Source organism: Mus caroli, unplaced genomic scaffold, assembly GCF_978045245.1.
Source record: "Mus caroli unplaced genomic scaffold, Mus_caroli_1 scaffold_16, whole genome shotgun sequence".
Taxonomy (NCBI): domain Eukaryota; kingdom Metazoa; phylum Chordata; class Mammalia; order Rodentia; family Muridae; genus Mus; species Mus caroli.
In genome coordinates, this window is record NW_028227271.1 from 76,650,771 (window position 1) to 76,670,988 (window position 20,218).

The following is a 20,218-nucleotide window of genomic DNA, read 5'->3' on the forward strand; positions in this document are numbered from 1 at the left end:
CTCCTTGGGTGCTTTCTCTAGCTCCTCCATTGGGGGCCCTGTGATCCATCCAATAGCTGACTGTGAGCATCCACTTCTGTGTTTGCTAGGCCCCGGCAGCCTATAACTTTTTCAGTTCTTTTAGGTCATAATTATGTATTTGGGGCATTTGTAAAATATAATTCCAAGAGTTGAAACTCAGTTTTCTTAAATATTCTACTAAAGTTATGGCATTTATGAGCCAATAACCAGTAAATGTATGAATATCATGTCACAGTAAATCCATTGCAAGTTAGAAATACGGAAAGTTGAAAATGCATTTCCTATATCAGCCAACTGAGCATCATTTACCTCAGCCTGCTGTGACTGCACCCAGCGTGCTCCCATTAGCCTGTGCTTAGCATAGCCACATAGCACAGGCTGGTTTGTGTCTTATGTAATACACAGAGTGCCAAGCTGTGCTGGAGAAGCACAAGCCTTACCAAGGCTTTCATGTCATCAGAGACTTACCTCAAATCCTGATAAACATAATCTTCAGGTCAGGGACCCTTTGTATTTACCTCCGTCGTTTTATCTTCCCAGCATCCTCTGATTTGGTCCTCATGTCTTTATAATGCTACCTTAGACCGTTATTTTCTTTTTTCTTTGTAGAGTATTAAATCATATACCTCGCCGTAAAATTAAAATGTCAAAAACATGAAAAATGCCCCCATTCTCTTTAGAACTTCCCTTGTTATTTCTGCACAGTATCCCTGTCTCCCTGCCCAGTGCCTGAAATGGTTGTCTAGCCCGGCTCACTTAGTCTGTTTTCTTTCTTTGCAGACCCCACCTACATCTGTTCTAAGGTGATTCCCCCCTACTCCTATTGCTAGTCCCAGGTCATCCAGAATCCAACCCGTTGTCTTTCTTCTGTGGCTGGATAATGTCTAGCTGCAGACAAGCTCTTGAATACTGACAATGAGAAGGAACCCAATACTGTAACTCCTGCCTATACTCAGGTCTTAGTGGCCTCCATTTTCCTTTCTGTTTACCCCACATGGCCACCTCTGACACTGCTGGTCTCAAGTCACCCACATCTGCATACTCCTTCTCTCCCCGCCTCTCCTTTCCGTCCCTCTTCTCTTTCCTTCTCTCCCTCTCTTCATCTTCCCTGCTAACAAGCCCTGAGTCCTAAGCTGAATATATTCCAATTCTCACAACAGAACTGTGGTCTTCCCTTCATGTCCTTGAAGCAGGAAGAAATAATAAACCCTAGAGTTCAGGTTTTGTTTCTAGGTGTTTTAGCTGCTGATTAGAACGTAAACCTCTCAGAGTTCTTCTGTGCCTTCTGTTTGTGGTCTCCACATTTCTGCTGGTCCCACTTCCCCGTCTGTCTAGTAGATTCAGGGTCAGTGGAACCTCTGCCAGGATGCATTATGCTCACTTAACTGTAAACGGCACAGTTAAAAAATGTACCCCTGCAGCCCTGAGCTTCCAGAACACCAGAAAGGTGGGATGAGACTGCCCCCTGCTCCTGGTACGCCTTTCCTCCTGCTGGATTGCTGCTTCCCGGCATATGTGAGCTTGGGATTTGGAGAGATAGGTTGCTGGGAAAATCCCTATACCTCTGCAGCCAAAATTACTACACTCACTTCTAAGCTTCAGCCCCTTCCTCCCTCACAGAGAACTTGCAGTGCGCATGAGGTAATTCACTGCCCTGTTGGCTCTTTCTCTAGTTTTAATTAATAGCCTGTCTTTGGCAGTTGGTATTTTCAGACAAAGAAAAAGTAAGCCATGTGATAAAGGTGGTAAACGAAACTTGAGAATGTCAATTAAGTTGATTTCTGTAGATTGTAATTTTTACTGCTTATTTTGCCAACAAATGGGGTTATTTATTTGGTAATAAAGTTTCCTTTCCTTGTATAAAGAGTGCTGTATGGGTCCACCTCTCCCCTGGCTCTGGTGTAAGCGTGCCATCTGGATCTGTCACACAGCACCATTACAGGGAAAACAAACCTTGTGTCTTGCTTTTGCTCTTTAAGAGTGTGAGGCTCATTTTGAGTCTATAAATGCCCAATCCTAGCCATAAAATTCAAATGTGAAAACGCATACAAAAGGCACCAAGTTTGTGGCAGCCTGTGTTCTGTCACCGGCCTGTGAACGCGTTTTCTTTGCATTCTATGGATGCATCATGTAATTTTTTGCAAAAGTCTATGCTGTTTCCATGTTTCCTTTCTTGGAGGATTTTTAAAGCTTATTTCACAATAAATGCAGGAAGGCCATAGGAAAACAAAACAACAACATCAAAAGATCTTACATACCAGATGTGAGCATAGAAACTATTCCAGGTGACCCCCAAAGCAAAAGACACAAGAGCACACACTTGCCATCAGGAGCAAGAGTCCAACATGATCCCAGGGGTGTGTGAGAGACAGGATGAGGACTGAAGGGAACTGGCAGTGGCGACTGTATAGACAAGAGAAGGCACCCAGGTTCCCAAAAAGACAGGAGTAAGGGCCTAGTATGCGCCTTGCACACCACATGCAGTTGCACATCACATATAAGGATATTTATTTTCTCCTGTCTGTCTGCTTCCTGGGAGGAGGAACGGAGCTGTTTTCAATAAGTGGAGTGTAGCATTGCAGCCCAGTGATGTAACCAGTTGGCTCTCAGACCGCATTACATCCCTTTTTATCAAGTCTCATCAGGAGGCCCTGTTTGTTATAGGTCTCTGAGAGGACCTCCCTCCAGATGTACACAAAGCCCAAGCCAGTGAAGCTGTCCAGAACTCCCAGGGCTAGGAGGACATCTGTCACTTCACATTTCACCGAGAAAGGGAATCCAGTGCTGGAGAGTGCAGGAGAAGAGAGACATCTGGTTCCCAGGGTGCCTTAAGAATTTCCTTGAGCTCCAATTAGAGTCAGCGTGGTAGAATGTAGTCTGTGCCTGGCTATTCCCACATGTGAGCCCTAACTGCTAGGTAGTGCTCAGAAGCCAGCAGAGGAACAGAGAGCTGCACTTACTCCAGGCCCCGGGCTGCCGCTGTCAGGGCTGTACAGCCTCTGCCTTTGCTGCTGTTTGAGCAGCTCTGTCTGTCGCCTGAGGAGAGGTACAGTCCGGGTGCTGGACCGCTAGATCCCTGCGCATCATGCCGAACGGAATTAAGCCAGTCGATACGCTGGACTCACTGTCTTCTGTCGGCTCAGCGTACTGCAGCGGCAGACAGCCAGGCACCTGCAAGTACTGGATCCTCGACCTAGGTACACAGCTATTTTAGATGTTCATTCTGCACCTCTCTCTCTGCCTGCTTCCCTCCAGCTGGCTGCTTAAATGGTTGATGTATGCTGTGAAGCAGAAACAAAGCAGAATTCGTATCACGTTCTGATAGGAATTGTGTTCCGTGCCTACTGCCTTGCAAAGAAGGGCTGCTTGGGGATGGTTCTGGGAAACCCTAGAAACGTGACCCGAGACCAAGAGCAATGCAGTGCTCAGACATTGGATGCAATGGGGTATTCCAAAGGTTTTCGTACTGCAGCTGATAGCCTTTTATTTTTCTCTGAAATTGCATATAAACAACCTAATGTGATCCAGGCTACGATTTGCCTTCCTCTGACTTCGGCCGGTTTTGTGTCTGTTTCAAGTTTAATGTATTCTGGGGTTTTTCAGAATGGCGGGGGGGGGGGGCATTGTCATATCCCTGGTGTTTGGGTTCTGTGATTCTCCTAAGGACTGCTGCGTGTAAGATAAAGTTGGATGGGGGGGATAGATGCTCCAGCCTACACCGTCTGGATTAAGGGAGTGTGTGTGCTACAGTGTGGCTTTGCCCATAAGATAGGGAAAATAAGGGAAACTCAATCCCTACAAAAGTCTCTTGAGTTTGAGTGAAATGATACAGAAACTTGAGTTGAGGGGATTGGATGTGCCTGATGCTGATAACTCTCTCCCTATAGCACAACACCAGTGTTGGCTGGCTTTCTGTTCGTCTCCCCAGGCATCTGGCAACGCTGAGCATCCAACAAAATGATCTCTGAGAAGCTATTATCTTCCTACCTAGGATTCCAATCCTGGCCTGGTTGTCTTTCAATATCTGCCAGTACTTGCCTCCAGCCTTTGTCCACATCCACCCTTTAAGATAGGCAGCAAGATGTGGAGTCAGGGTGAGAGCTGTTGAGACTCACTGGACCCTTTTCATTCCCTGTAAGCTTGACTGAAGAAGGATCAGTTGGGGGTAGAGGGTCCCCCAGTGAAGGAGGCTTATCCTAGGTAAAGGGGGTACTGAATGGGGCAAAGTGGTCCTGCTTGCCTCTGGGTGTCCTTGGGAGGTCAGGGGAAAGAGCAGAGCTATCTTTGATTTATGGGCCCTTAAGGAGGTAAGTCCTGACCCTGTCTGTGGGTGTTGAATTTGCTGCTATAAACATGGTTTTCTATAGCATTCTTCATAGTTTCCATTCACAAAGCTGTCATGGACATTTTAAGTCACTGGCATGTGACAGTGGATGTTTTCATCCTATTTGTGTTAATTTCATTGTCCCAGAGGGGTCCTTCTTGAGAGGTGATGCCCTCACTTTGGGAAGGTTTGTGACCTTGATCTGCCCATTCGGGACACTGGGCAGTGGCATTCCTGTGGCGGGAAGATGAAAGTAGATGAGGCATGAGGTCACTTGATTAAAAATAACTGATGCAGAAAAAAACAATTGGTAATGTCAAAGTCTGATGCAGAGTCTGGACCACTAGGGAGCCCTGGCCCCTGTGCTGATTACCTCATCACCATGAACTTGGTCATCCTCGACTGCAAAGCAGGAGCACCGGTGCAGCATCCCTCCCTCCCTCCCTCCCTCCCTCCCTCCCTCCCTCCCTCCTGGCAACACTGAGCCCCAGGCGGTTCAGCGAGCAGCTGAGCAGAAGACTTGGATCTTGAGACAGAGCAGCCTCTTCCTATAGAGGGACCTTTGAGCCCTAGAATATTTAGTCCTTTAAGAATTCTTACTACAGCCAATTACTAGACTTCTTACTTCATAATGAAGGGTGATTGTGCTAGTATTCCCTGCACACATTATTATTTTGATAATTGTTAAATTATTAAGAAGTTGTAAGAGATATTTTCAAAGTCAGCACTACAGATTTTTAAGTTGACCTAGATTCTGAAAGAAAAGAAAATACTATTTCATGTTAAAGGGTGGATAAAAAAAGATGGAAGTCCAGTTTGTCCCTCCCACATCACTCAGGACAGGAACTCCCAGATGCCTTTCCCAGCATGATATCAGGATGATATTTTAATATCCACTGGTTCTTCCTCTGCATTGATTACAGGAGATCAAGTATCCATCAGACTTGAGCAGAAAAATGGATTCGGACTCCTAGCCAGGAAATAAATTTTAAAGCAGATTTTTTTTATGCCTGTCAAGAGAACCCATAGCACCATTTTATACACGGGCAAATATCTGGGCATTGCGCTTTGAGGGAAGTGAATGGGGTAGCAGGGTGCTACAGGGATCCGGTTGGGCTCGGCTCCTGTCCACAGGGGCAGATCTCACGGATACTGCTGCAGCGTTGTACCTTACACAGCCTTAGCAGGAGAATGTAAACATCAGGGAATGGAATAAGGAGAGGTCAAGTGAGGCTGAGACAGGACTCTCTGGTTCCGTGCCAGCCTGGGCTACTTAGCTTCTATAGCTGTTTTTTTCTTAATGTTTACTTTTTCCTTTGAGAATTTCATACGACGTTATGTTGGTCATATTTCTCTCCCTCCCCCAGCTCCTCCCAGATCTCCATACCCACCCAGCTTCATGTTCTTTCTCTCAAAAACAAAAACCCATGTCTGTGTGATTGATATGCCCAGTATCACACCATTGAAGAAAACAGGCTTTCCCGTAGCTATGAACTGTGAAGAGTTTCCTGGCAAGGGGAGGAACTTCCTGCCTCACTGCCACTCCGCTGTGCTGGGGTTTTCCTATGCACTGTCTTAAATAAACCCTTGGTAACTCCAGCAAGTCTTGTATCGATAAAATGGTGGCTGTTGAGGCGGCTCAGGCTCGTTCTGAGTTAGCTACTCCCTTTGGGACCCAGCCCAGCACTCTCCATATCTCTTAGTCTGCATCAAACTGTGGAAGAGTCCTTCCTAACAGTGAACAGATCCACACAGTAAGCACTGAATTTGGTTTCAAATCTTTCCGAACCTGTTCTAAAAGATGGAAACACAGGATATTCAGCTCAGTGTAAATAAACAAATACCAAAGTGTCGCCGGAGGATTGTTTCAGCCATGAAGACTGGCTGTTTCACATTAACGATTGAGCAGTCTGAAGTCTCTCTCCAATTTTCTCCCACTTAAATACCACCAACTCATTCAAAGTTTACAGCATGGTGCATGGCGTGCATGGGTGCCCCAGGGACCAGTTCTGTGGAAAACAGAACCAGTGTTCTGTCTCTCCTCACTCTACGCATGACCTTGGATATATGTCCTTGTGAGAGCATGGTCTGTGGTTCATGGCACCTCCCCCCTCCTCCCATACACCCACCAGCACTTCAGAATTCTCATTGAAATTTGTTTATTGTTTTTAAGCAAAATACATTTATAAAACTATTTTGTCCTCTCACTTTTGTGGGAAAAGGTTTTTCCATGCTTGATGGAAAATACATCCAGGAAAGAAATGCTGTGAAATTACATTTAAGGTTACAGCTGATTTTACAGCACATGTAGAGTCCTCAGATATTAGTAATCAGTCATGGGGCTCTCCTTCTTGCAGGGAGCCCTAGCCACCCCAAATTGACTTTTCCAGACATCTTGCTGGTGAGCTGCAATCTCTCTTTGGTCTCTCTTTGTAAGGAGAACACAGATTTATGGCTTTTCATTCTGAAGAATTTCCTCCAGGTGCTCGGGGTTGGCCTCTGGGGTGAGTGAGCAAGTCCATAAACACGGGGAGCTTGGAGCAATGAGCTCTGGAATCTGTCCAGGGAGCCCCTATTTCCTCTTCCTGCCCGCAGGCATGGGGGTGGGGACTGGGCAGCCACAGCCCGGAGGCTCCGGTTAATTTCTTGCAGTTCTCTCCTAAGACCATGCGAATGTGAAGGATTGGCTCAGGATGCCCAACTATAACAACTGGAAAACCCCCAGGGAATAGAAGCAGCTGAGCATCCTCACAGGGAGCCCTGAGTGACTGGATGTGTGTTCCTCTAGGCATCCTGTGTGCAAATCCATGTCTTCCTCATTGACACCTTTTATTCTCAGAAGCCCCGCTGAAAACGCTTCTGCATGCCACCTTGCAGTCAACCCTACTCCTGTAGTGAAAGAACTCACAACTGTTAGCTGGGATGCGCAACTCGGTTGAGTTCTAAGGCCACTTCCTTTTCTCTTCTGTCTCCTTAAGCTGGCGGGGCCCAGTGGCACCAAAGTTCACTCTCAAACTGGCACGGAGAACAGGGATGTGCTGTGCTTATGGTAACATGGGAGCTGACAATTGAATGTTTCTCCTTTCGTCTCTCTCTCTTCATCTAAAAAGGAACACAGCACAGTGGCTGTCCTCATCATGTTCCGTCCCCAGCCCTACGCAAAGGCTGCTTGATTGCTTCCTGTGGCTGCTTGCTCCCTGGAGGTGGCAGTACCACCTTATCACAGGGGCACTGATTAAAGCCAAGGACAGGATCCTGCTTTAATTGGTGTTCCTAGCAGAGGCCGTCTTTCTCATTCCCTTTGTCTCCACGGCTGCTTTGTTTCGTCCTGGAGTAACTGCAGGCCCCTCTCCTTCCCTCTCAGCAGTGAGCAGTAAGTAGCTTGGATAGCTCAGGGAGGAGTTCTTACAGGAGGACTCTGTTGACCACAGGAGATTCTTATAACAGCGCGTTCTTAGAAAGCCTCCTGCCTGTTCCCTGAGGCTCCAGAAACAGAGAGCTTTCAGCTGCCTCCAAAGAAAGGCACCCCAGCCTGTTTTTTTCATTCTTTGGTTTGTGCTGCTGCTGTTTCAGTGTGTGACCGTCCCCTCCACCCCCGACCCCCGTGAGAAATAGGGGAACTAATGGTACTTAAAAGTTCCTAAGTAATGACCAAAGTGGAAGTAGGCCATTTTGGCCCAGGAAAGAGGTGGAAAGCAAGATGACGTAAAGCTGGCTGGGACCAGCGTGACCCTGAGTGTGCTCTGGGTGGACTGTGGTGTGTGCATGCCCACGGGCGTGCTGGCTTTTCCTCCCGGAGCCTGTGGGCAGTAGTGGTATGTATGTTTGTTCAAATACTCTTTGCTTTAGTTCAGCACCATTTTGCTTTTGTTATGTTACTAAAATGCAATTTAGGAAGAATTCTTACTGGGTTAGGACTTTTTTCTTTTCTTTTTTTTTTTTTTTAAACTAAACCAGGAACCTCACCATATAATGTGCTGGATATTGGCTCTGTGGTTTGGGAGAGTCAGTCATCTGCTTCCTCCCTCCACAGCTATAACTCTTCCAAGCTAATATCGCATCCCTTGAGACTGGAGCCGGAGTTAACCCACCCCGTGGAGGATGTGGAGAGTGATAATACTTGGCAAGCTCTCTGCAGAACATTCCAGGGCCTCCCCACTGCCCTGTAGCGCTGCATACAAACGAGCACATTGGTATGGGCTCTGTGACAACATTTATAAGTTTGCACGATTCATAGCTGGCTCGATTATGTGCATACTAACACAACTCAGGCATTTCTGAGGCAGTAAAACACTTCACTGCTGACATTCTGAATCTGGTTTTAATTTTGAAAGAATAATAATACATTTATGTATGAACGAACTGTAGCCTTATCACCATTCCAACCAAACCACGTGGCTTAACTGTAGAATGTCCCTTTTAACCACACTGTATGGAGCGGACTTTGTGTGTCCCTTGTTCCACATGAAGAAGGATTTTAGCTTTTAAACGCATCTAAATTCCCCCCACATATGTAGATTTCCCCCTTTAGCAAGGCAAGCCAGGTGACCTCGGTTTTTTTTTTTTTTTTTTTTTTTTTTAACGAGAAAGAAGATAGTAAACAGAAGTATAAATGTTTGCTGTGGGAAGTGGTCCCTGGTTAAATGTGTCCATGCCTCTCGCTTTGGGGTTGTATTTCAAGGACATTATGACCACAACTATCATGGGTCCTAACAGCATTAGGGGCTATGAAGCCAGAATGGTATGTGGGCACCATGTGACTGTCAGCCCCCAAATTAACTGTGTGTTTCCATGAATGCTGAGTCCGGTCTCTGTTCAGGCAACAATAAACACTGCAGTGGTCGGGAGATGGAGTCACAAGCATAAATTAAGAATCAAGACACTGTTACTTCATAACATAAAGAGCCTCCTTATCCCTCTTCCAACAGTAAGCTAAGTACTGAGTAATCCAACCCCTGGGTGGATTTTGTTGTTGTTTGTGTGTTTGTTTTTAGAGACAGTCTTTAAGTGACACTAAGAATCTATCTTATGGAAAAGAACAGTGTGACTTTTGGGTACCAGGGAGGATCTCGACCGACCAGAAAAGCTAGATTCATCACAGAGCCTTCAGAAGGGCTCTTGCTTTGGGGCTAAATAGACCAGATGACGTCTGGCTCTGCAGAATGTCACTCTGCTCCTGTGGAGATGCCTGGGTCAATGTGGGGTCCCCTCCGGCACCCTCACCCGTGGATCTTCAGTGGGAACCTCGGCTCAGGCCTCCCAGGGCCACCATAGGTCCCCTTCCTTCTCCTTACCCAGGAGCAGTGCCCCACGCAGCTCACTGTGGACATCATCAGGCTGTGTGCTGACCAGAGAAAGTCAGGAGGGCTCTGCAAAGACACTGTCTGTCTCTCCAGCCCTACCCACCCCACCACACACCCCAGGGATGATACAGACTACCAAGAAAGAGTGGTGCCAGGTTCAAAGATAACAGAAAGCTGGGAGTTCACAGGATTCATACATCTCTCTCTCTTTTTAAATGGTGTGTGTGTGTGTGTGTGTGTGTGTGTGTGTGTGTGTGTGTGTGTTTGCATGCAGCACTGCTATCTTAACACAAAATCTGCTTTTGACTTTGAGTTGAAGTCCCTACAGTTCATTAGTGGCCAAACAGTTCCTTGGGGGCTTTTCCCCCTCTCTGACAATTTAGATCAGTGTCCGTAGAAAAATCCTGCTGTTCATCTCCCCCAAGGGTACGCAGTCCTGACTCAAACAAGAAGCACTGAATATGGCCTAGCCATTCCAGAAGCCATGAGCTAGTACTTCCTCCAAATCAGTGTTTGTCCAGAGTAGAGAAGGACTGCATTTAGATGTGAGCTCTAACATCAAGGTGAGTTAACAGGAAGGAGGAGGTGTGGAGCTAACTTTTACAACCTGTCATTCACAAGTGTGAGGATTTTTTTTTAAGCAGCCTCTGTGTCGGTCAGTCAGGTGAGCAGTACACCCAGGGATGCCTAGGTCTCCTGTCACTGCAGGGTGGAAACGTGAGAGAAGTGTGCAGAGCCTTTCTGGAGAGGCTGTAGAAAGAAGGTGTCACCTCTGCTCTCTGCCTCTCCTAAGGGCGTTGTGTATAGGAGCCCAGAAGGGGCATGGGAGGATCGAGCTGTATCATACCGTTCACCTTATCCACCAATCACTGCGGGTGCCCTCCTCAGAGCCTTGACTTACACAGCTTCCTTGGTCTGGAAGCAGACAGCCTGGCCATAAGCCATCACCCGCTGTAGACCACATACTCGAAGAGTCCGGCTCCTCCATCCATTGGTTGGTTGGAGCTCCTGACATCCATGCTAGCTTAACCTCTCCTCCCATGATGGCTCTGCATTGCCTCTCCTCTAGCATGTTCTTATTTCCACTCAGCAGTGAAGGGGATGCTGTGCATCCAACTAGCCAACTGCAGGATTCTGCCCTTTGCCTCCACAGACCCCAGATCACCCAGCTCGGGTTATATTCAGGAAGCCACACAATGCATTACCTGGTGGCACAGGCTAGAGCACAAACCCAGTGCATACTTAACATTCCTGTGTTCATACGCCTGTGTGTACACATGCTCCCGGGTCTGTGCATGGTACTGACTCTCAGCCTTCATAAAGGAAAGCCACAGCAGGCTCTTTCTGGCTGCTTTTAATTGATGCCCATGGCCTTTTTGTGTTTTGGGACTCAGGGGTCGTGAGAGCTGGGGAGGGGGCCGGAGGCGCTGTGGTAAGCCCTCCCCTGTGAGTGTGTGGGAGGGTGCTGCCGAGGAGCCTGCATCTGTTGCTCGTTTGTGTGCATTTTCTCAGGCTCCAGAGACATGTGTTCTTCATTACGGCACGAGCCGTGGCCATACTGTGCTGAGGCCTCTAGTCCAATCTGGGTTTTTATTTATTTATTTTCTAAACACGGGGAAATTTATCTTTTTTCCCCCTTGTGTCTTCTGTGCTCACTTGGTATTTGATGCAGACACAAAGTTCACATTTTTGCATCACAGACCCACTATGCACCACACTGTAAAGTCTGCAGAATGCCCTCTGTGTTCTTTCTCCATATTCTCATTCAATACCCGTCCATCTCCAGACTCCGCCTTTAGAAAGATTACTTCCTGTGCTGACACAGCAGCAGCGTGACAGTCCCAGCTTAGCATGAAGCCCGGATCCGGATCCTGGGTGTGTGGGAAAGGCATAGAATTGTGGCTCACAATGTGCGGTGCCCACTGCCATCCTGACAGAGCCTCAACGCTGGGGACACATTATTTCTCCTATCCGCCACTGGACGGAAGAGAGCTGAACCTATGTAAGAACAAAGAAATCAGAAGCCCGGCAGGGAAAGGTTTCAGGTACTTACTCAAAGGAGAAGATAGATTGTAATTTGGAAAGTGACCGTGAAACGCATCTGTTCTTAGCCACCAGTGTTGTTCCATGTCACTAAGCAGATCGATGCTGTCTCTTCCACAGTCCCTCAACTGGTTTCCCATATGTCTCACCACCATTATCTGCAATATTTGTGGCCTGTCAGACCATTGCAGTCCTGGTATAAGACAAGACATGGTCCCTGAAGGATACATCTGGCAGAATAGCTTACATATTGGCTCACTTTTATGTCTTTTTTTTTTAATTAGAAAAAAAATGATACCTTGATTTTAAAAACAGAGACTTTGAACCCCATTGGAAGAACGTAGAGCTGCTTGGAATGCTGTCGGGATCTGTCCGCAGCCTGCTTTTCCTTGCTTGTTGAACACTGTGCGCTCTCTGGCTCGGTGTCTCCACCGCTGCCTTCCTGACATTTCTGAACAACAGGTATTCTGCATTCAGCTCTTGATAAGTCGGGTACAGAACACTACAGGTCGCCCAGCTGGCCTCAGGCTTTATAAGCACAGCCTTAGGGTTGTCTTTCTTAAATAGTAACCGTGCTTCCCATTATAAACTTCTCTACAGTCCTTGGGACGTGAACCAGAACTGAATCCTCTGCATTAGGAATCTCTCTCCGAGTTATGCTTATCCTGATGGGAGGCTCGTTCTTCAGCACACCCACAGTCAACACCGAGATAGAATAGTTTTGATTGACCGGGAACTGCAGGTTTAGTTCAGTAATCCAATGGCTGCCTGGGAATGTGAGAATTGGATAATGTTCCCAGCACACACACACACACACACACACACACACACACACGCGCGCGCGCACGCACTATCATTTGGGGATACTGCAAAAGAATCTGAAATGTGAGACAGATGTTTACTGGACCGTTTCCCAGTGTTGAATGTATGCATCTTGTGGTGGCCCCACCTTCCATCCGTGACTTGGCTGTCAGCAGTTGCCCGTGTGTGCTCAGTTGATGTGATATGGGTGAAGGGAGCCTGAGCAGCACATGCAGAGGATTGAGAGGCTATGCTGTGCAGATGACCACCTTGCTCCTAGTCCCTGCCTTTCTACTTCCTGTTTGCAGTTTCTTCTCTCTTTTTCTTTTTTTCAAAACTATGAATGTCACCTCCTATATCTGTTAGGTTATATTTACAAAGGCTTTTTTATAATCTCTCCACACAGGAGAGGAAAACCATTACTATTTTACACCTCAAGAAACTAAAGCAGGAAAAGGCCAGTGGGCTGTAAGGGTACTTAGCACCTACAGGCGACAGGCAGGGTCGAATCTCCAGCCCCACATTCTTCTGCAAACAGCTCCCTCAGAAAAGACTGGCAGGACCCCGGCATGTGCCAGTCAGGCCCTAGCCCCAGGTCTGCTGCCTGCACACAGCTGCACAACCCCCCACCCCCACCCCTCTTGTGTGCTATAAAGACTGTGAAGCCAAAGAAATGTCGATTTGGGTGAGTCGTTCTCAAGCTCAGAGTATGCGGTACTAAACTCTAAAACTTGACTAAAAGTCCTCAGCAGTCCATTGCTGCAGCTTTACGCGAGTGGAATCTCAGGCCTCCTCCCACTGGGAAAGTGGGGAGAAAGCAAGATGGGGTGGAAACTTAATCTTCCTTAGCCTGCAACTAGCGGGATATGATCCTTTTTTTTTTCTTACATTTTTAAGAACTTTTATTAATCACAGCTGTCCAGATTTACAGACTGGGAGGAGATAGCTTTCTCCTCCCCTTGGGCCTGGCCCTGTGCGCACATGGTAAAACCTTCCCGTGTGCAGCTGGGTCCCTGGCCTTCCTCGTCTGGCTTTATTCTGTCTTCACTTTAAAAGGAAACCACAACAGCCATTGTGTGACCTCAGCCTCAGGAAAAAAAAAAGCCACTTGGGATTCCTCCCTAAGCCTGCCCCGGTCGGCAGGCAGTGGTTGCTTTTTTGTGTGCACACCTGCATGGAATTTTAAGCCTGCTAGGATCTCTTTATGCTGAAGTCCATCCTTTATAACTGGGGACAAATTTCTTTTAAAACAGAAAAACAATCAAGTCAGTATCTCAGTCGTATCTGCCACATATTTTTTTATAATTTCCTAGTGCCATTAACTCCGGTTGTCCATGAATTTTGGGTATTGTCCAGGCACTGCTGTTTGTATAAATATAATATACTCATTTCTCTACAATCAGGGAATCCCAGATGCCTCAGCTGTAAACCACTTCTTAGTTTATAAAGCTACTTCATTTCACTCTTGCTGTTTCCTGAGTCCATTGCTGCCCTGTAAGGTGTGGAAACCCAGCTACGCCAGTCAGACTGGATCATCCCTGAGAGAACAAAGCCCAGACACAGTCCCCCAGTCCAGGGCTTTCTGTGACACCTCTCATAGGTCCTCCTTCTGTGCTTGGAATCAGAGGATTCTCCTCCAGTGAGAAAAGATAGCCGACCTTCAGAGCAGGCAAGAGCAAGGCTTTCTTACAGTTGAGGAAAAGTAGCGTCCCAGTGAGGAGTGGAGCTGAGACCAGTGTGCGGAACTAAACATGTTTATCACAGTTAGCGGGTGTGTCTGTTGGAGCTGCAGGGTCAGCTTCATCCGGAGCCCTTTCTCTGCCCCTGTGCAATGCTCCCCTTGATCTGTGCCACTTACACACACCAAGCCCGGGCTCTGCCCCAAGAAAAAGCAGCTCATAGCATCACAGGGAGACACAGGATCACAAGAATCTGCTTGACCTGGTTTCCAAATAAGTGAAAATTCACAACTGTGTAAGCTTTGCTTGAAGATAGAGATCGCCTGTCGTTATCACGGAACTGACCACGATATGCCGCACTCTGAACATCACTGTCCACAGTGGTGGGCTTACATTATCAGTCAGTGGCCTTGGGGTGGGCAAACAAAAATAAGGATAGCCTGCAACCAGTTTTTAGCTCACGTGGTCATCTTTATTCTGTATGTATTTACTAAGTCCAAGATGTACCAAGCAGCCTGTTATCAGTTACGCTCCTGCCCACACAGAGCCTGCCTTGACGCACAGGTTGTACAGATCTGAGGGTGGGAGTCTCCTCCCGGGTGGACCTAAGTGTCCACATGGATCCTATACAGTTGGGCAGTCATGAACCTGGGAAAGGTGCCTCACACCTGCCGCTGTGTCGCTCTTGGGCAGCAGATACTCAGGTTCCAGGTTTGATCGCCTCCTTACAGTCCACTGGCTATAATGGCCACCAGAACCTCTTGAGAAAGACAGCTGTGTCCTGACCAGTAAATCAGGGTCTTTCCAAAGGGACTTCACTGTAGACTCTGTGCTTTGTGGAACTGGTACCTAGCCTGTGCCCAGTGACACTGTAGAGCACACATCCACTACAGAAATGCCGTCACAAACTCAAAATGCCATCTCTAGTGGACTCAAAATGTATACCAGTGGAATTAGTCTCCTGGACAAAACTGGTTCTTCAGATAGCTAAAACACTAGCAAGTTCTTTACCACATTCTGTTAATGATCTCATTTGTTTAAATGAGAGCTTTTTAAACTTCTTACTTAGGCACTATGTCATATCCTAGCACAGAGTAGATACGTGGGCTAAGATGATGTACAGATTTAGGCAGAGAATTTTGTTCCATTAACACACACACACAAAATGTATTGTTACAGAGAATCAAAAGCATGAGGGAGTTGACATTATACTTACAAAGTGGAACAAAGAATTATCTGGTTATTTTTCCCATTGCTAGTATCCAAAAGTATGACTGTATCAGATTTATACCAGATACAGTAGGATATCTGCTAACCTTAAAGACAGATGGGGATATTTTCTCCCTGTATCTTCAGACTTCTGAAATGGGAGACTTTCAAAGGAAAAGTGGAAAGTTCAACACTTTAGCTTCCTTCTAAATCCATAATAGCTGCTAGCACTCACAACATTTTTCTCTCCCGTGAAGTATAATAGTCTCACACAGTGACGTAATGCATCAGAGCTCAGAAGAGAGGCTGTCCCTTCTCCATGGCACAGCCTTTGTGTCTACCTGCTGGTCACACACGCATTGGATTTAAAGATGCTTCATTGAATCAGTCATGGTGGCATGTGCTTGTGATCCCAGTCCCTCTAGGAGGCTGAGCTGAGAGCTGGAGGCCAGTCTGAACCAGAAGCAGAACCTTGTCGGGGAGAAAACTGTAAAGTACCGTGTGACGTGTGGATTACCAGGCCCTCCCTTCATCTCTGAGCCATGTATACGGTCACCGCACCAAGAGGCCTGAGCTGAGCATGTTGGCTTCTGTGCGCCTAGATGCCAGGGAGGGATAGTGACCTAAAGTTCTCATCTTCTCCTGCCTCTTGTGGGTTATGCCTGACAGTGGGCTGCTGTGAACACAGCTTAATAACTCTCACCCCCAAAAACAAAATAAATAAAACAAAAACACACATGCACACCTATGCATACACATACTGACTGGAAGCAAAAGAGTTATCTCTCAGCAGACACTGAGATTTGAACCAGTTGGCCTCCGGGGAGAATCACAGGCTTCTAGTGGTCTCTGGTGGCACAAGGCAAAGAGTCCTTGCAGGTGGGTGTAAAACTGTGCTTTCAAAGATTAGCAACCATAAATTTTTCAGACTTCAAAGGGTCTAAAAAAAATAAACACTTGGCCGATGGTCGTCTTCATTATTACATCTCCTAAAAGAAATCGTTCAATTCCGTGTGACTCTGGCAGAGCCGCCATGTCGGGTGCTCAGAGTGACCACATGGCTCTTCATTGCTGGCTTTCAAGTTTACAGGAGCATTCCCCCTCAGTCTGGATCCATTGTTTCATCATCTTCCTCTTGCAAGCCTGTGAGCCCTGAGGTGACTACGTTAGCTGGGTTGAGACATATGGATAGAAGGAAGATAGGTAGAGAGAGAAAGCTCTATATTTACTAATAGTGTGTCAAACTAAGCAAAACCAAATCGCATGCCTGGATCTGTGCAGTGGCCACACTGGTCTTCAGGATTGGTGACAGGAGCTACCTTAGGGATGGGGCAGTGCCTCTGTAGCAGAAATCTGGCTCGATAACCCGACTAGGGGAGAAAGTTACCAGTCCTCTCCTGTCTGTTTCAGCATTAGGTAAAGTTGCCATCAGCCCACCTGCGAGTCCTTTAAGATGGGAAAAAACTTGAGGCTAAAGGGCGGAGACTTGCCCACAATGGTGGTCAATCAATAAAACGCCTTCTTTCTTTCTTCTCATCCCATCAGACTCACTGTCGGTCTCCAGTAATGATGCCAGCCCACCAGCCTCTGTGGCTTCCCTTCAGCCCCACATGATCGGAGCACAGAGTTCACCAGGTCCCAAGCGGCCCGGCAACACCCTGCGCAAGTGGCTCACGAGCCCCGTGCGGCGGCTCAGCAGCGGTAAGGCCGATGGGCATGCAAAGAAGCTGGCCCACAAGCACAAGAAGAGCCGGGAGGTCCGGAAGAGCGCGGATGCTGGATCGCAGAAAGATTCGGATGACAGTGCTGCCACCCCGCAGGATGAGACCATCGAAGAGGTGGGTCTAGGTGAAAGGCTTGGGCTGTCGTAAGTCATGGGTGACTGTAGATTATAGGGTCCAGCGGCTATGAACTCCATGGAGGCCTTCCGGTGTTTCCTTCCTTTCAAGTTAAGAGTAGATGGTGTCTTGAGTAGTAGTGGATTCGTTTCCAGAAAGCACCCACGGCCCACAGCCCCCCCGTTTAGGTTTCTGGTTTGCAGACTGTTAAGTGCAGGGAGGGACTGATTGTTGGAAATGTCAACTTGACTGCTTTTATTGACCACATGGGACTCCACAGTATTCCGATGTCACCAAAGTGGAGGCAAGACATCCAGGATATTTTCCCCTTCCCCTTTTGTCTCAGGAGGCCCTAAGTGATACTCGAGAAGCCATCTTTCATGTTACTAGGATGTCCTCGGCACTGGCAGGGCTAGTAGAGATTTTAACTTGGTCTCTTCCAAGTTCTGCACAGGCTCAAAAAAAAACAAAAAACAAACAAACAAACAAAAAACAGTGTTGCATTTGTTTTATTTTATTGCTTCATGTGTTTTCTGTGTTTTCTTTCTCTCTTTCTTTTCACTAAACTTACTTTTGCTGAGTTTCTACCACTGTACAGAGGTCATTGTGTATTCATATACCTATTTTATAAATTTGAGTTCTCTCACTAAAGCCAAAACTTAGATTTTTCATGCAAACAGAGGAAATGAGTGTATGCTTGATCCCAGCCTCACTATGCTCTTCTGTGAGAAGCCGAGTCTAGCCTGTAGCCCAGGCTTGCTCGTCGTGGTCCAACATGAGCAAATAGTCGTTGGTTTGATTTCAGAGAGGACGGAACGAGGGTCTCAGCAGTGGTACACTGTCCAAGTCCTCGTCCTCGGGCATGCAGAGCTGCGGAGAAGAAGAAGGCGAGGAGGGCGCCGACGCTGTACCACTGCCTCCACCCATGGCCATTCAGCAGCACAGCCTCCTTCAGCCGGACTCGCAGGATGACAAGGTAAGGGGTCAGCGGTGTGCACCCAGGCCAGAGGCGGAGCCTCCCTTAGCTCCGCACCAGCATGTTGTTTGAAAGACTGTGAGACGGGTGTGGGGGAAGGCACCCACTAGAAGCAGGGAACTCTCCCGGCAGCCAGCCTGTCTGTACCTCAGAAGTATGAATAACAAATCCATTTCCAACGAACAGGAGGCCAGCATATGTTGCTGCAATCTACATGGACATGTAAATATGTTCAGTGTATTTTAACGATGCTCCAGCAATTGCTCATAAAGTAACTGTTAACATGCTGGTTAGAGTCCCCGAGAGAGAAGTCTCAGCCTGCCTGCACACAGCTTTCAACACACAGTAGGCCATCATGTCTCCTCTATAATGTGTTCTTGCACGTGGCTTTCTGGTTAAAATAAGGCAGTGTTACTCTCCAGTTACTGTCCCCAACATGCCACAGGTGCTTGTAGGATCAGGGTTAGGGTGCATCATCACAGAATACTAGGAGTCAGCCTGAGAGCCCTGTGGCTGCCTGCCCTGGCTTGTCTGAAGGCTTCAAGCCTTACCAGTCTGTCTCCTTTCACTTCTTCAATCATTTTAGATTATTTTTCCACCCCAATTGTAAAATCTCGAAAATAAAATATCAGAAAAGGAAGCCTAGTAAATGAAGCTTGCACGCCCTTCTGCCCCCTGGTCCCATGGTGACCCTCCCTGTCTGTTAGGAGCTAAACCAGAGCGAGGAAGTCATCGCCAGGATTCATTACTGTTCTTTCGTTTTTGTTTTCTTTGGCAATAACTAAGTTTCCTGAATAAAAAATAGATGTTTCTTTCTGCATTTTCCCTTCACATTTTTTCCTTTTCCCTTCCTGACTCCCTTATTGGCATTGTCCATCACTTGCTAGATTTACCAGCCTTTATTTGACAACGGAAGATGTAGTGCAGTCATTGATGGACAGCAGCGAGGCTCTCAAGTCTGATGCTGTCTTAATTCCCAGCACACAGCTCCACCCCGCACACCTGTGCCTCACACAGTTGAGCGCAGCCAGAGCACCGTAGGTCTGGCCACGCTGGTGAGCTGCGGAGCCAGACTTTGGTTTGTCCCCTTAGAGTTGAGTGTCATTCTTGGTGCAGGCCAGTCTGAGAGAGAAGGTGAAGGCTCTCAGTCTGGCCAGGGCACAGGCTGTGTGGGCGGAGTGACAACTCATAAGCTGTTTTGTAACAATCTAAACTAATAGCTTTTTCAAAGCAAGACAATAAATTTCTTAAGTCTGGATTGTTATCCAAGCAATGAGGCACAGGCTTTTCTGGCCTGTTTTCCTCCCTTAAAAGGACTAAATTGCCAGTCTTGTTTACTGGAATCATTTATTGTTTACCATGAAACCTGGTTGGGTATTATCAGTAGCAAATCTTCATTTACAGAAATCTAGCAGTGTTCCCAGTCTATTATCTTGAACTAATTTTTTGTTTTGTTCTGTTTTCTCTTTCTGTAAACCCCCACTGCAGCATTACGTTGATTTGTGTTCTGTGTCTGTTTTGGCTCAGTTTCCTTACCTTTCCATTTGAGTTTCTTTTCTTCGTTCCGTTCATCTCATATTCCAAACTTCATTAGAGCAAACCAGCGTGTTTCATAAAGTGCGTATTTTGGTCCACATATGTAAAAAGCCTGTTGTAACAATGTGTGATCTGTCCACCATGAGAAATGCATCTCTCAGACAGACAGCCACGTGTCGCATGCATCTCTGCTGCCCTTAATATGAAGCAAGGTTCATATTATTTACGCCCCTCAATCCCCAGCTACTCTACAGCAGAAGTAATCTGCAAACAGTGTTTGCTAATTACTGAAACTCAGCTCAGTGGCCCCTCCCCCAGCCTCCCCGACTGTCACCCCGTGATGCCCTGGATCTAGCCGTAAGTGGCATCTCGTAGCTTGTGAGGCTTCAGCTCTTCTGTCCTCTGCAGTAATCTCTGGGGAATGGATGGCACAGGAAATGGTGAGCTTGTCCCCCCTCCCCCGTCTGGGCACTGCACCCTGCCCCCCC

General features: G+C 47.1%; 1 protein-coding gene across 3 annotated transcripts in view; it reads left to right on the forward strand.

The window, feature by feature from the left end:
* Positions 1-20,218, forward strand: part of Trio (trio Rho guanine nucleotide exchange factor) — a 286,800-nt gene that overhangs the window by 228,220 nt on the left and 38,362 nt on the right. For all 3 annotated transcript variants that reach the window (XM_029469546.2, XM_029469548.2, XM_021182742.3), the window contains exons 35-36: positions 16,926-17,218; positions 18,024-18,194. In XM_029469546.2, coding sequence (XP_029325406.1) covers positions 16,926-17,218; positions 18,024-18,194 — 464 coding nt within the window. The remainder of the gene's footprint in view (positions 1-16,925; positions 17,219-18,023; positions 18,195-20,218) is intronic.